This window comes from Phalacrocorax aristotelis, chromosome 2 (assembly GCF_949628215.1).
Source record: "Phalacrocorax aristotelis chromosome 2, bGulAri2.1, whole genome shotgun sequence".
Lineage (NCBI taxonomy): Eukaryota > Metazoa > Chordata > Aves > Suliformes > Phalacrocoracidae > Phalacrocorax > Phalacrocorax aristotelis.
This window is the reverse complement of record NC_134277.1, coordinates 163869430-163882063: the sequence shown is the minus strand read 5'-3', so window position 1 is coordinate 163882063 and position 12634 is coordinate 163869430. Positions and strand designations below refer to the sequence as shown.

The 12634-nt window shown below is 41.1% G+C and overlaps 1 protein-coding gene across 8 annotated transcripts in view; it reads left to right on the top strand.

Annotated features, from left to right (window-relative positions):
• PTK2 (protein tyrosine kinase 2) overlaps nt 1–12634 on the top strand; it is a 233548-nt gene that overhangs the window by 51986 nt on the left and 168928 nt on the right. For 4 of the 8 annotated variants that reach the window (XR_012659326.1, XM_075085908.1, XM_075085907.1 and 1 more), the window contains exon 1: nt 9124–9602. The exons of the other annotated variants lie outside the window; for them this stretch is intronic. Coding sequence is in view for 3 of the 4 variants with exons in the window: in XM_075085908.1 (XP_074942009.1) it covers nt 9461–9602 (142 nt within the window). In the remaining variant the exon portion in view is untranslated. Of the gene's footprint in view, nt 1–9123; nt 9603–12634 lie in introns of those variants that run through there. 8 annotated transcript variants of the gene reach the window in all.

The following is a 12634-nucleotide window of genomic DNA, read 5'->3' as shown; positions in this document are numbered from 1 at the left end:
ATTAAAGCTATAAAGGCTGGCTGGGCCAGGGTGTAAGCACACATGGTTGTGGTTGGAAGTTTGCTCCACTAAGACACAAAGCCATTTTGCTGGAGCTTTTTGTGAAGTCCCTGCAGGATAAGGAGAAAACCAGCCACAGCCATGTGTGCTGAACTGCTAATGAAAACGTAGAATGCAACTAAGGCTTCTAGTCTCAGTAACACATTACTGATTAGCATTAAAATTGCTGCTGTCTGTTTCATGGTCAACTATGCATCCTCCAAGAGGAGGAGTAGAAGGTGTTATTGAAACTTGAGGCCTTATGATAGAGAAAATAAATGATAGAGAAGGGTGGGGGAGCCAAATGGTACAATGACATGTTAGAGGTAGTTGTGATTGTTGAGGTTTAGGAAACATCAGTAACTGAATTATTGATATTTTTATATAGAATTTATTAAGGAAGGGTTTTAAGTAGAAATTTGAAGGACAGTGATCAGGCTTTGTCTAATGAGCTGTGTCCCTCAAAACTTGAGGGGGTGGAAAGGAAGTCTGTTCTTATATCCCAAGGCAGAGTTGACTGGACTGAAGTAATTCCTCAAAGATATTTAACCTATTAAGATGGCAGTTTCACAGCTCCTTCTGCAATTTAAAATTTTTTTACTATGCTTTCATGTCAGGGTGCTTGAACTTCTCTGCCACCAGTTTTTAGTTTAATATGCTTTGCTCTCCGTGTCTTGGTGGCAGGATAAGGCTTACAGTTTTCCTCTGTTCATGCATTCACTGGTTTTTGTGTCTGATTGTCTTTAATACTGTGTCTTCGTTGAAATGCATCAAATGGGATTGTGGAGACCAATACCACAGGTTTTTTGGAAGTGGTACTTGACAGCTCAGTACCACGCAAGAGATGAGCTCTTGGCTCTGTCAGATGCTGTTACGTGCTGACAGTGTTGTTCCTGTGATGTCTGGTAATGTAGGTCATTCAGGCTGCTGTCAGAAAGGGGTTTTTATAATGTTCTATCACTGCAAGACATTGGATATTTATTTAATACCTCTTCTCCTGGATTGGAAGAAGGGCTGTGCCCAAAGAGTCAGCCGTATCAGTTGATCTTGTAGATTTTGGTCTTGCCTAGTTTAATTTTTATAGGAGTATTCAAGAATGTGTCTTCAGCTTCAGCACAGCACTGCATTTTGTGCTTACGTTGTGCTCAAGTCAACAGATGAAGTTTAGCGTTCTTGAAGTTCAGCTGAATTTGGAGCTACAATGAAGAGGATGTATTTGTCCGCTCACAAATTCAAGTATTATAAAAGGGTGTGGACTGGGGATATTTGCAGTCTTTGAAATACTGAGTGCTGTTTCATGTAGGTTCACAGCTGACTAGATAAACTAACTTGAGCTTTATTTGGTGGTGAGCTCCTAGAAGCTTTTTTAAAACTAAGCAACATGTGCTTGTGTTTTGTGAGTGCTTTGATACCACTCTGCAGGTATGTTCATAGGTAAACATAACTTGTTCAACAGCACTGTGCTGACAACAAACTGTCTTCTGTAATTGGGAGAACAAATGAGGCTATTTAAGGTGGTGGATTTGGCATCAAATAAAAGGTTTTGTGTTACCTGAAGATGACCTTTGATTCCCCATAATGGAGCATAAAATGATTGCCTGAGGAACTGCTCCTTGAAAGTTTATTGCTGTTCTCCTGAAGCAGTAATATAGGTGAAAGCTCTTGTAAAGTGAACGTCCCTTCTTGGTATAAAATTGGGGGAGGGATTGATTAAAGTCACAGGAGTTGAACTTTCTATGATTTAGAGGCTCAGCTACACCTGGACTCTAACAGGGGTTCTCCTAAACAAAACATCAAACTCTGTTTGAAATTTCTCATGCAACAGTTCTTAATCCAAATTACACGAATCAGAGAAGGAAAGGGGGATTTGTGTCTAACAACATTTTCTTGTTTTTTAAATACAGTAGTCTTTGATAGGCTAGGCATGGAATTTGTTTGGTTAATACAGCAGCCTTAATGCTTGTATTATAAAACTTTTAAAAGATGTTATATAAAAATTAAATTTTAATTTTGGATTTCTTAGACATGAAAGGTATCAGCGCTGGCTTGTTGATTTGTTCTGTAACAGTGGAACTTTAAAGTTAGTAATTTGTCTTTGCCTATAGATATTTATTTATAGGTAGGGGATTTATGCTATGCTCATCCTTCACTAAGAAACACACTGGTGGAACAGTTAACATTGTGTTTTTAAATATAAATAGAATAATGTTGCATTATTGTGAGCTCATGGATTATTTTTTAAGTTTGTAATTGCATTTATTGGTTTGGGAGTCTGAGGAATTGCTAATATTATATTTTGTGTTTTATGTAACACTGGGAGTCTGAAAATGATGTGTGTTCTTCTGAGGTGCAGTGATACATAAATCAGGTGCAACTTAGTTGTAAATGTCTTTTCAGCACAAAGTTTTTTGTTAAGCTGTTGTTCTAACTTTGTATTTCACATATGGAAGAGAAGCAGGACAAGGGAGATATGTCCAGACTACATAATTTCTAGTAAATTAAGTGGATCCTCTGTGGCTGCGGAGCTTTCTTACTCCTGTGTAACTGGTTATTAGGTAATGAGAGAGAAAGCAGCCCAGATATGAACAGACACTTAAGAGATTTGCTTGACCCATAAGCAACTTCATTTTCCTATATCCTTCTTAGAAGATGTGACTAATTATTTCGGGGGGTGGTGGGGTGGTTAAAGAAGCATCTGTGAGGTCAACTGATCCACTCAGGGATCCCTTCCACAGAACAAAAGTAATCCTTGCAGAATGCATTATCTTTAAACAGCATCAAAGGGGTGGGGTCCTCCCCCTTCACATACCTTCTACTGTGTTTACCTCATAAACAGAACATTTTCCTCATAAATAGAGGAAGATTGATAAGGTCCGGAAAGGTTCTGGTGACCATTTCGGGATAGCTTTGTCTCACTCCTCCTGTCAGACCTCCTCTTTCTCCCCACTTGAAAGTTGAAGAGAAGCCGTGCAATCTGATAAGCACAGTGAGCCTGTCACAGAGCAAAATTATCAACCTTTATTTTGCAGTAAAACAAGGAGCAGGATGTGTAGGGTTCACTTTTTCTTCTCTTAGTTTTCCAGGTCTCCATGAAGCGGATTTTTGCTTTAAGCACTGGAATTGTGAAGGAACTTCTCAAAGAAGTCTTGAGGATAGCAATAGTTTTGTTGTTTGTTTGGGGTTGGGTTTTTTGTAAATAGCCTAGAACATGAAGAGGCAGAAGATTGGAATCAGTGCCCTAAGGAAGGAGTAATTTTAAACCATTCTCAGCTTCCATGGCGCTGACTTTATACTTTGCTGCAGTAAGCCTTCAAAAAGTAAATGGAAGGAAGTGGGAGAAAATGAGCGGGTTAGTCCACCCACAAGAAAATCTGCTACAACTTTCATGCCTGAAAATTAATAAAACCCACGTGGGTTTAAAAAATGGCTAGTCTTTATTTATGAAATAATAAAAATAAAGTGAACTTAGTGGTCCTTCTGCCATCTGTTGTCTTGCCTGCAGGGGCTAGGAGGCTGCATGCTGTCTGGTCTGCTGCTCAATGTCAGAGGATCCTTTGGGAAGGGGAAGTATGGGAAATTTCATTAACACTCCGTTCCTCCTTCTCTCCCCAACATGCTGCTGTGTTTCCCTTCTCCACTGCAATACTACGAATAGGTTGAGATTTGAAAATAAAAGCAGTGAATTCTGTCAACTACTATTTTATAATGTAGTTCAGAGGATAATAAGGCTAATTAGGTGACCGTGGCCCAGAAGGTGAGAAAGAGTTGCTTTAAATCTCTGCATATTTCAGGAGTACCTTAGATACATGGTACTAATAATGCTCACCAAATGGAGGAAGATAACAAATCCAGTATTGTATTGAATTTATGCCAGAAGAATGTCTTGAGCAGAGATCCAAAGTGGTTTATATTCTAGAATGAGTTCATGGTGGGATACTGGCATTGTCTTCTGGTCAGCTGAAGCACTGTAGTATGAATCTTGTGATGTATTTTCTTTTCCTGGCTATCAGCTGCCCTGGGTTGAATCTAGGAAGTGTGAGCTCCACTCTGTCATACTCGTTCAAATCTCAAGCATTCTCTGAGCAAGAAATCTTAACACAGGCACCATTAGAAGTTCAAAATGAGGACTAAATTCATAAATCCAAATTTTTCATGTGATTGATGGGAACCTCACAAAAGAACACTTAGCTTTACAGTGAAGGGATGTTTCTAGTAGTTTGCTTTGTGCCTTTTTAAAAAATGGATTCTCTAAGGTTTACTTCCTAAGTCCTCATTACCTTTTTCCTTCAGGAAAAAAATGGGCTAATCTAGTCTAGAGCATGGAATTAGAGTTTGTCCATATTGCAGAGAGTCAATTGAATTCATGGAGATGTTGCTTCTCAGTTGTGCTGAATTATTTCTGTCGGAGGACTGGGCTTTGGGTTTTGATCCTCAAAATAATATGGCATTTGCCTTTAAGCATTCTGAAAGATAAAACCGATAGTTAAATTAGAACATCTCTGGTGGCAATATAATGATGACAGAACTTCTCAGTCTTCAGAGATCCTTTGAGTTCATGAAACCTGTCATCCTTGTTCTCTGTTGTGCCCTTTGGTAAAGGGTGTTCAGGAGAAGACTGTATGCTAGAGGAGATGTGGGCAGAGGGGCCGAGGATAGGTGTAGAGACCAGGTGATCAAAGGTAGGTTTCCAAGACAGCCTTAGCAAACTTGAGCTTAGTGTAAGGTAGACTTCAGGAGCCACAATTCCAGGTTTGATGTCATGGCGATGCACTGTTTTTCAATAGTTCCTGTGAACAAAGGAGATGATGTTTGTTTGACTCTGGCTGAAGGGAAACTTAGAGATAATCTTTTCCACTCTTAAGTATTACGCACACAAAATAATTATAGTAATTAAAAAAAAACCCATAAGGAACAAGCTGGAGAAAACGAAGATTAATGAAGATTACAGAGCAGTTCCAATGTTTCGAGAGCATCTTCGCAGAGTTCTGGATACAAACATGGAAAAGCAAATTAATTAAGATTCAGAAGATGGTCACATGAGCAATAAACATGTTCTAAAAATTAAAACAGTCATCAGGCACTCTTAGCTTTACAGGATGCTCTGCAGTTGTCTCGGTAAAAAGCATTTGTGGCTTTTAAAAAAAATAATTATCCACTTTTCCTGAGGGCAAACTTGGTTTGGGAGCTCTCAGTTTTTATTGGCAGAATGAATGCAATGAAGAAATGTTCTTCTTCCATCTCTTAGATCAATAGGCAGATCTTAAAAGAAATGTGCTTGTTCTTCAGCATCTAGTAACTACTAGAGGGATAAACAGTAGCCCATGAAGTGGGCTAAGCCTATGAGTAATCAAGTCCAAAATAATAATGATGATGATGTGATTGCTCTGCTCTAGGCTGTAGTGCTTCGTTTTTGTGTTAACAAGCAAATGGGCTGCTGCCTTCTCTCTGTTGGAAGGAGATCTCTGCTGCTATGTTCATCTGGTAGCTGAGATGTTGCAGAAGAGGAACTAAAAATCATATCTTTATTCTACTGTCAAATGCTGCTTCAATACAGATCTGCCTGCTGTCTTCACAAAGTTTCCCAACGCTGAGTTTAGTTTGGTTTCTCAGGGGAACGAAACACAAGCAAGGGTCCTCTGGCTCTGCCCTGTTCCCCTTCCCAACAGTGCTTGAACTTGCCAGCCAGTTCGATCAAAATCTGATGAATAGAGATATTAACTGATGTGAAAATAATTGGTTGAATAGTGGAGAGATTCTACTGATGCTGTTCACTGGGGGAGAAACTGTAGTTAGTGCTCTGAGATATGTGAGACACCCCACAGGACCTCAGTCTCCAGACATAACCCTAGAGAAAGCCAAGCTTCATCTGATAGGTATTTTAGATCTTTATTCTTGTTTGGATAAGCTTGAGTGGAAAAAATTATACAGCCTTTTATGTGCCTCCCAGTTGTACAAAACTGTTGTTTAACCCTTTATTCCACAAGGCTTTGATTTTTGCAGTTGAGGGCACAAGAGACAGGATCAGCCCTGCAGGCAAAATTAAAACAAAACCTAAATGCCTTGATACAATTCAAAAGCTTGTGACTTTTTTTTTTCCCCTCTCCCTTGCTTTCAAAAAACTGGTGCTGATATTCAGTAGCTTTTAAAACCAGGCTGAAATTGAGCAACCGAAGTCATACTCTCAGTGGAAAAGTCTTGATTTGAATTACCTTGGAGGCAAAAATGCCATTTTTTAGCTGAGAACCTTGGCCTATCTGCTGTTACTGGGGTAGTTGGAGTGTTTTCTGGTTAGAATGTGTATTGTAGGGAAAAGGCCAGTACTTCTGCATGTACTTAGTATAAACTGATGCATTCATTTTTAAAAAAATAAATATTTTTAGTGTTGTATTTGATAGCTGTTAGCATCACTACTTACACAGTGAGCGCCATGCAGATGTTATCAGTGTATGTCAGCGTATGCATCTTACACAAGAACGAATGTTCCTGTTCCACAGTCCTAATTTCTGGCGGATGTTCTTTACCTCAGTAAGTGTTATTATAATCTGATTGGCATTGCTTAAAACAGGCTCTTTGACATAAATGGTACTCAGCTACTTGATGAGCAGTATTTATAAAATGTTACAAATGCTTGGTATTGAGCATATTAGAGAGAGAACACGGGAAAAGTTACATATTTTGGGGGGTTGGGGTTTTTTTTTTACTTTGTGCCTTGTCCTCTGGTCTGTCCTTGCCCCTCTTTCCCCCTGGAACTGAAAGTTTGGGGTTTCTGACTTTCTCCAGAACACTAACTTCATGCTTTTGGCTTTTTTGTGCAGAAAAACTGATCGTGTTATTTGAAAGAAGAGAACAAGCATATGTGTAAGGATTACTTTTAACAGCAACAAATAGAAATTCAGTAATTAAAAAAAAAAAAATCTTAGCATCAAAGAAGCACAGTTTATTTTGAAACAACCTACAGTCAATGTGTAAAATACTGGATGACTTCTAAAACTGAATTAAAAGAATTCTCATGCTATGTAGTACTTTTTCACCTTCATTTTGTAGCCTAATGTTACAACAAGAAGGTATGTCCTTGAGGAGAATGATTGTAATATTCATATCATCGATAAGGATGGTTGTAATGAGCAGGCAGTATCCCTTGACACTTGGACTGATAAACTATATTAGTCAAATCTGTTAAAAGTATAAAGAAAAATGTGAGTCCACGCATTCTGTTTATTAAAATTCTCCGTGGTGACGCACTTCGCAGTTGATACTTCAAGGATTTTGTTTGCATGCATAAAACTTAATTTAGGCCCTACTACTTAAACCTCTTGAATTTTTGTTTTAGCTGGTTTTCTGCAAAACACTTTATTTTTATGGTAGACATGCAGGCTTTTTATATTTTACACCCTAAGGCACAGACCAAACCAACTCAGGGAAAACTAAAGAAGCATCTGCAGCTTTCCAGTTTGTTAGGAAACAAGACTTGCTCAAGGTCGTCACGGAAGCCCGGGGCAGAGCTGGATGTGTAAAAGCAGCTTTCCTGCGCTGCGAGCCGCAGCTTGAAGGAGAAAGGCACCTATCCTGTGTCCGTGCATCTTCTGTAGGCACACAACTAAAATAATCTGTGTGGTAAATACTACTATACTGTGTTTTGCTGTATTATTGTAGGTATGTCTAATCGACCTTGTTGCTGGAAGTATTTGTCTGGCTGTGTAACACTTGGGCTTTGAAAATTTCAGGGTGGCGGGGGGGAGGAAGGCATCCAGGCATGTCTTCAGTTCCCTTTGGCTTTCTTCAGTCCCAGAAAGAGCTTTGTGCCTGAGCAGTGATGCAGAACATCTGATGGGCCTGGTTGTGGCCTAATCTCTCTCTTTTTTTTTTTTTAACCCAGTGAATACTTTTTCTCCTTCAAACATAAAAGAAAGGAATACTCTTAAAAAAAAAAAAAAAAAAAAGGCAGCAACTGTATTTGTCAAGAGTTTTGACATACACCGCTGCAGTTCTGCAGCACCAGTGTATTGAGAAATGAAGATGGCAGTATTAGAGTCAAGAATAGTAATTAAACATATGCTGTAGACGAGTGCGTGCTGCTACAAGTAGGCAGATAGGTTAAGTTGGAGGCTGCTAGCTTTAGATTAATTCCCTTTTGGTTATAGTCTTGGATAAGCCTTATGCCTTACTGCTGAGGGCTGGGAGTGAGAAAAGATTACTGTGGAATATATAAAGAGCTTTAATGATCTGTGTGTGAGTCTTGTTCCTGTTGATTTTTAATGCATATTTTAGCTGAATCAGTGGTTTATGATTTTTATGCAACCTTTTGCTAAGGAGTAAAATGAATATTTTCTGTATTTCTATATAATGTGCTGCCTGAATGTGTGTGTATAAACATTTTGTAATGTTTATCCTCACATTTCTAAAAGAAAAAGAATGGTTGTAAGTCATTTTGATGTTATGTGTGGCAAAGTTAAGAAACAAATGCCGTGTGGTGTGTGTGTGTGGATGGTGACCTTTGCCTTTTGGCTAGAAGTATATAAAGTAGCCCTGGTTTTAGAGGAAGGCTAGACCTGGTACTGAGTCATTAGTGGCATGGGCTGTGATACTTGCTCTTCTTGTAAGGCAGAGGAATGTTACTGGGGTTCTGTCGTTCATAATCCTGTAGCTGTGAAGTCAAGCAGGTGGAGTGACACGGGGCCTCACCCCAATTCCTGCTGCAGCTGATAGAAGTTCTTGTGTGCTTTTAGGGTGGTGGGTGGTTCTTTCGGCACAGCCGTATGCAATGATAATATATTTTTGTGTATATATACAAGTAATGCCGGCAGTTGGGGTGCTTGGTTGGGCAAGTGTGATGTGGGGGGAGCAGCCGGGGGCGCTCGGCCGGGGCCTGAGCCTGGGGCGAGAGCGACGAGGAACGGTCGGGGGAAGCACATCTCCGGCCCCGGCCCGGGTCAGGCTTGATTTGCAGCTCAGAGGCGTCTGTCAGTTTGGTAAACAGGAGGCTGCCGGGTGAATTGAACAGAAGGGGGAGATTAGCATATTAATGCCGCGCTCGCTAATCGCCTCCCCTCTCTCCTCCCCGCCTCCCTCCCTCCCTCCCGAGTGAAGGCCGGGGGACGGGCACCCGCGCTCACTCCCCTGCCTGCTTTCGCCCTCCTCGCCAGCTCACACCCCCGGGGAAAGGATGGTCCGCGCTTCCAGTCGCCGAGGCGTGAGAAGATGAAGCAGCGGCGCGGCCTCCCCCGCTCCCCCCCGCCGCTGCCGCCCGCGGTCCCGCGTCCCCGCCGCCCCCGCCGCCAGGTGAAGCCGGCCCGGCCCGGCCGGGGAAGGGTAGCGCTTCTCCTCCTTCCTCCCGGATCCAGTGCGTTCAAGCGGCTCCCAGCACCCTCCCCCGCCGCCCCGCAGGACCGCGTGCTGCCGGAGCACTGAATCGGGACATTGTATGCCGAGCCTTGGCGTGAACCTCTGTGCGGTCGTGTGTATGTGGTTGCTGGAAGTGGCAGGCCAGCAGGCCCCGAGGCGAGCAGGTGCTATCTATATGGAGAAAAGCGGCTGTAGCCCATTCCCGATATGCTGGGCTAAAGGTACATCTACCTTCTTTATATATATATATATATGTGTATATATATTCTTCCCTCCCAGTTTAATGGCTTACCACCTGTGGGTCTATAGGGTTTTTTTCCCATCAACGCAAAAAGTAAAGCTAGAAAATAAAATATTTTCATTCTCATCATGGGCTTGTAACGTGAAGCAAGTCTGCAGGACCTTCTTTCACCTGACAGCTGTAATGCTTTCCCCCCCCCCCCCCCCCCTTTGCTTTTCAGAATTATCTGAAATGAAACAGCACTTGAGCTGTTTGGTTTTTACATCCCCTGATGTGGGGATCTGAGGGCTTTGTGTTTGATCTTTGTACGCTTGAAACCACCGCGAGTGTAATTCTGCTTTCGCTTACCTTTTGGAAGAAGTAGTTTTTAAGTGGCTGATCATAGGTAGCGTTTACAGTGGACGACTAACATCTTTTTACTTGATGTCTTCGAAGTTGCCACCCCTATTCACCCCCCAAAGAGACAATAACTAGCCACAAAGCATGCATTTATTACAATGAGAGGGTTTGACTTGAGATTGAGGCTTAACAATAATTAGATGGAAATGCAAAACTCATTCATGGGATTATCTTAAATTGCATCCCAAGACATTTATAATGTTATAAATTCCCCAAAGCTATCTACCCTGTTATAATCTAGAAGGTTTTTATGTGTTAGTGTTGTGGGTGAGAGTGTGTATATGAAGATACGGTACGGGGATAAAGCTCGAAATTCTGTTAGTAGCCAAAGAATCAAATCTTCCTTAGATGGAAAGCAACTGTAAAAGGTTGAGTGTTGCTGATTGTAAGCATAACTTTCCTCGTGTTCACTTTCATTTCAATGTACTTTCTTTTTTGGAAGAGAAACTGGCAGTGAAGTATTGCGTCACCATAATCTTGGATTACAGACAGAGGCAGTTACTTCAGAAGTTCAGGGGAAACGTATCTGAGCTAAGGAGTTGGTAGGCATGGCTGATATTGAGTAGTCTTGGAAAAATAACAGTGAATTTATTTAGAATTTCTGTTATGTCGTTATTTGGCGGAGACACGAAGGAGCATTTAACACTGGCTTTGTCTTGTATGCTTTCTGTACCTTGCTAAACGGTTCAGGCTAAACTAGCATTTGCCGAACAATGACATACTACAGTAACAGACGCAGTAGAAATAACTTTAAAAAGAAGAAATCGCAGAAGTCGAACACCACAGCCTGGTAATGTCTCCTGAAGTTGAAAATCTGTCAGCTCACTTCGGAATAATAGTTAATAGATCAGTGAGTTACAGTAGCTGGAAACAAAGCTAAAACAAAGCTTTGCTTTGCCTTTAGGAAAACTTGTTTACCAGGAAGAGGTAATAGCGATGCCTACTCCTCCTGTGTGCCACAAATTGGATAACAGAAGTATTAGGTGAAATTGGGATTCATCCCCTTGGACTATTTTGAGGGTTCGAATGAAGGTACTTCTCAGAGAGTAACTTTGAAAAGTAGGGAAGAAAAATCTTTTCAAAGGAAAAGCAAGTTGTTCCCATCTGTTGTTAAGGCTGGTTAGTATTGGGGATATCGGTTTTCTCTCTCCTGCTGCAGCACCAGAGGATGACTACAGCAGGGCTAGCTGCTTCTTGCAGAGGATGGCTGCATTGGGCCAGCATAAAAGGTATCGATTACCCCCACCCCGCTCCAGCAACTAAAATGAGTGAAAAACAATCCCTTCCTCTCCCCTTGGTCGCCTGTGAAGTGTTCTCAGAATGTAACTTCGGGGAAGGTTGCTTATCCATCCTCCTCTGCCCCGAAATGGATAACAGCTATGTAATCTCTTTTTATTCCCCTGGGAGGGAGAAGGGGGACACCAGGAGTTGCATAAGAGGACAAAGGCATCAGCATCTTCGAGGCTGCCAATTGTGGTGACTTCGAGAAAGAGCTACATCTCAGCCTCCAGAAAATATAGGACAAATGAGAAATAGCTTGTGCTATATTTGGTGTTGAATGGTGGCTATTCCTTAGCTGACGAATACTCTGTATACTGTTCACCAGCTTAACCTTAGGGAAATGAAACGGATCTGGCCTACTTTGATAAGGGCTGTGAGATACCTGCAATCAAAGAAAGGTAATCTATTAATGAGAAACATTTAATTTGGATAGCTTTATTCTGGCACCTTGGCTTTTCTGTTAAAGCTTCAGGTTATCTCAGCAGAGATCGAGAAAACATTTAAGTATTTTATAATATCTTAAAATGTGATCTTGATGTATATGTTTCATTATCCGTAACTTCTTTCTGAATAGTCCGTTCTCTATTTGAATGTGACAGATTGAGCTTTCAGTGTCTTATGTGTGATCTCATAGCAAATGTTTGTTCTTTGAAAATGCGTTGAAATATTTTCAGCGAGTCTGTTCACAGAGAGTGTGCTTCTGCTTTTTTTTTTGTTCTTAAATCTAAAGTCTTCAGTTGTCTTAGTGATGCTGTGTGCTGACCTAATTGCGGCCAATTCTGCATGCTCTGCCTGTAGGACTGCATTGAACAATAAGATAATATTTGGGTTTCTTATAAAGTATTTGTGTAATCTGTATTGCCAGGTTTTGACTCCTTTCTACACTAAAGTCAGATCTAAGTAATGTTACTGAATTCAAGAATTTAGTCTGGATCTGCATACTCCAGATTTGAGGCTATTTTGATGGGCAAACGAAGAGAAAGTGTGTGTATTCTTTACTGGCTTATTTATTCTCCGCTAGCAAGTCTGTATTTCTGTGTTACTTCAGTAGCAATTGGCTGTTCCCCATGCCCCCCACCCCCCTTCTTACTAGGTAACTTAAATCATAAAATCTCTGGTTTAGTGGAATAAACAGCTTCAAGCTCGGTTACGACTTTGGGGGACACTGAAGTGGGTGTCTTGGTCCCTGAGGAGGCAGTACTTTTCTTCCAGCTAAGTACTGAAAATTTGTGCCAGTATCATACAGGGATGTTTTCTTTCTGACTGTAACAGTAGACCAGAAAGTAGTCACAGATCATTAAGAACTCTTCACTAACATCTCCAATCTTTGGT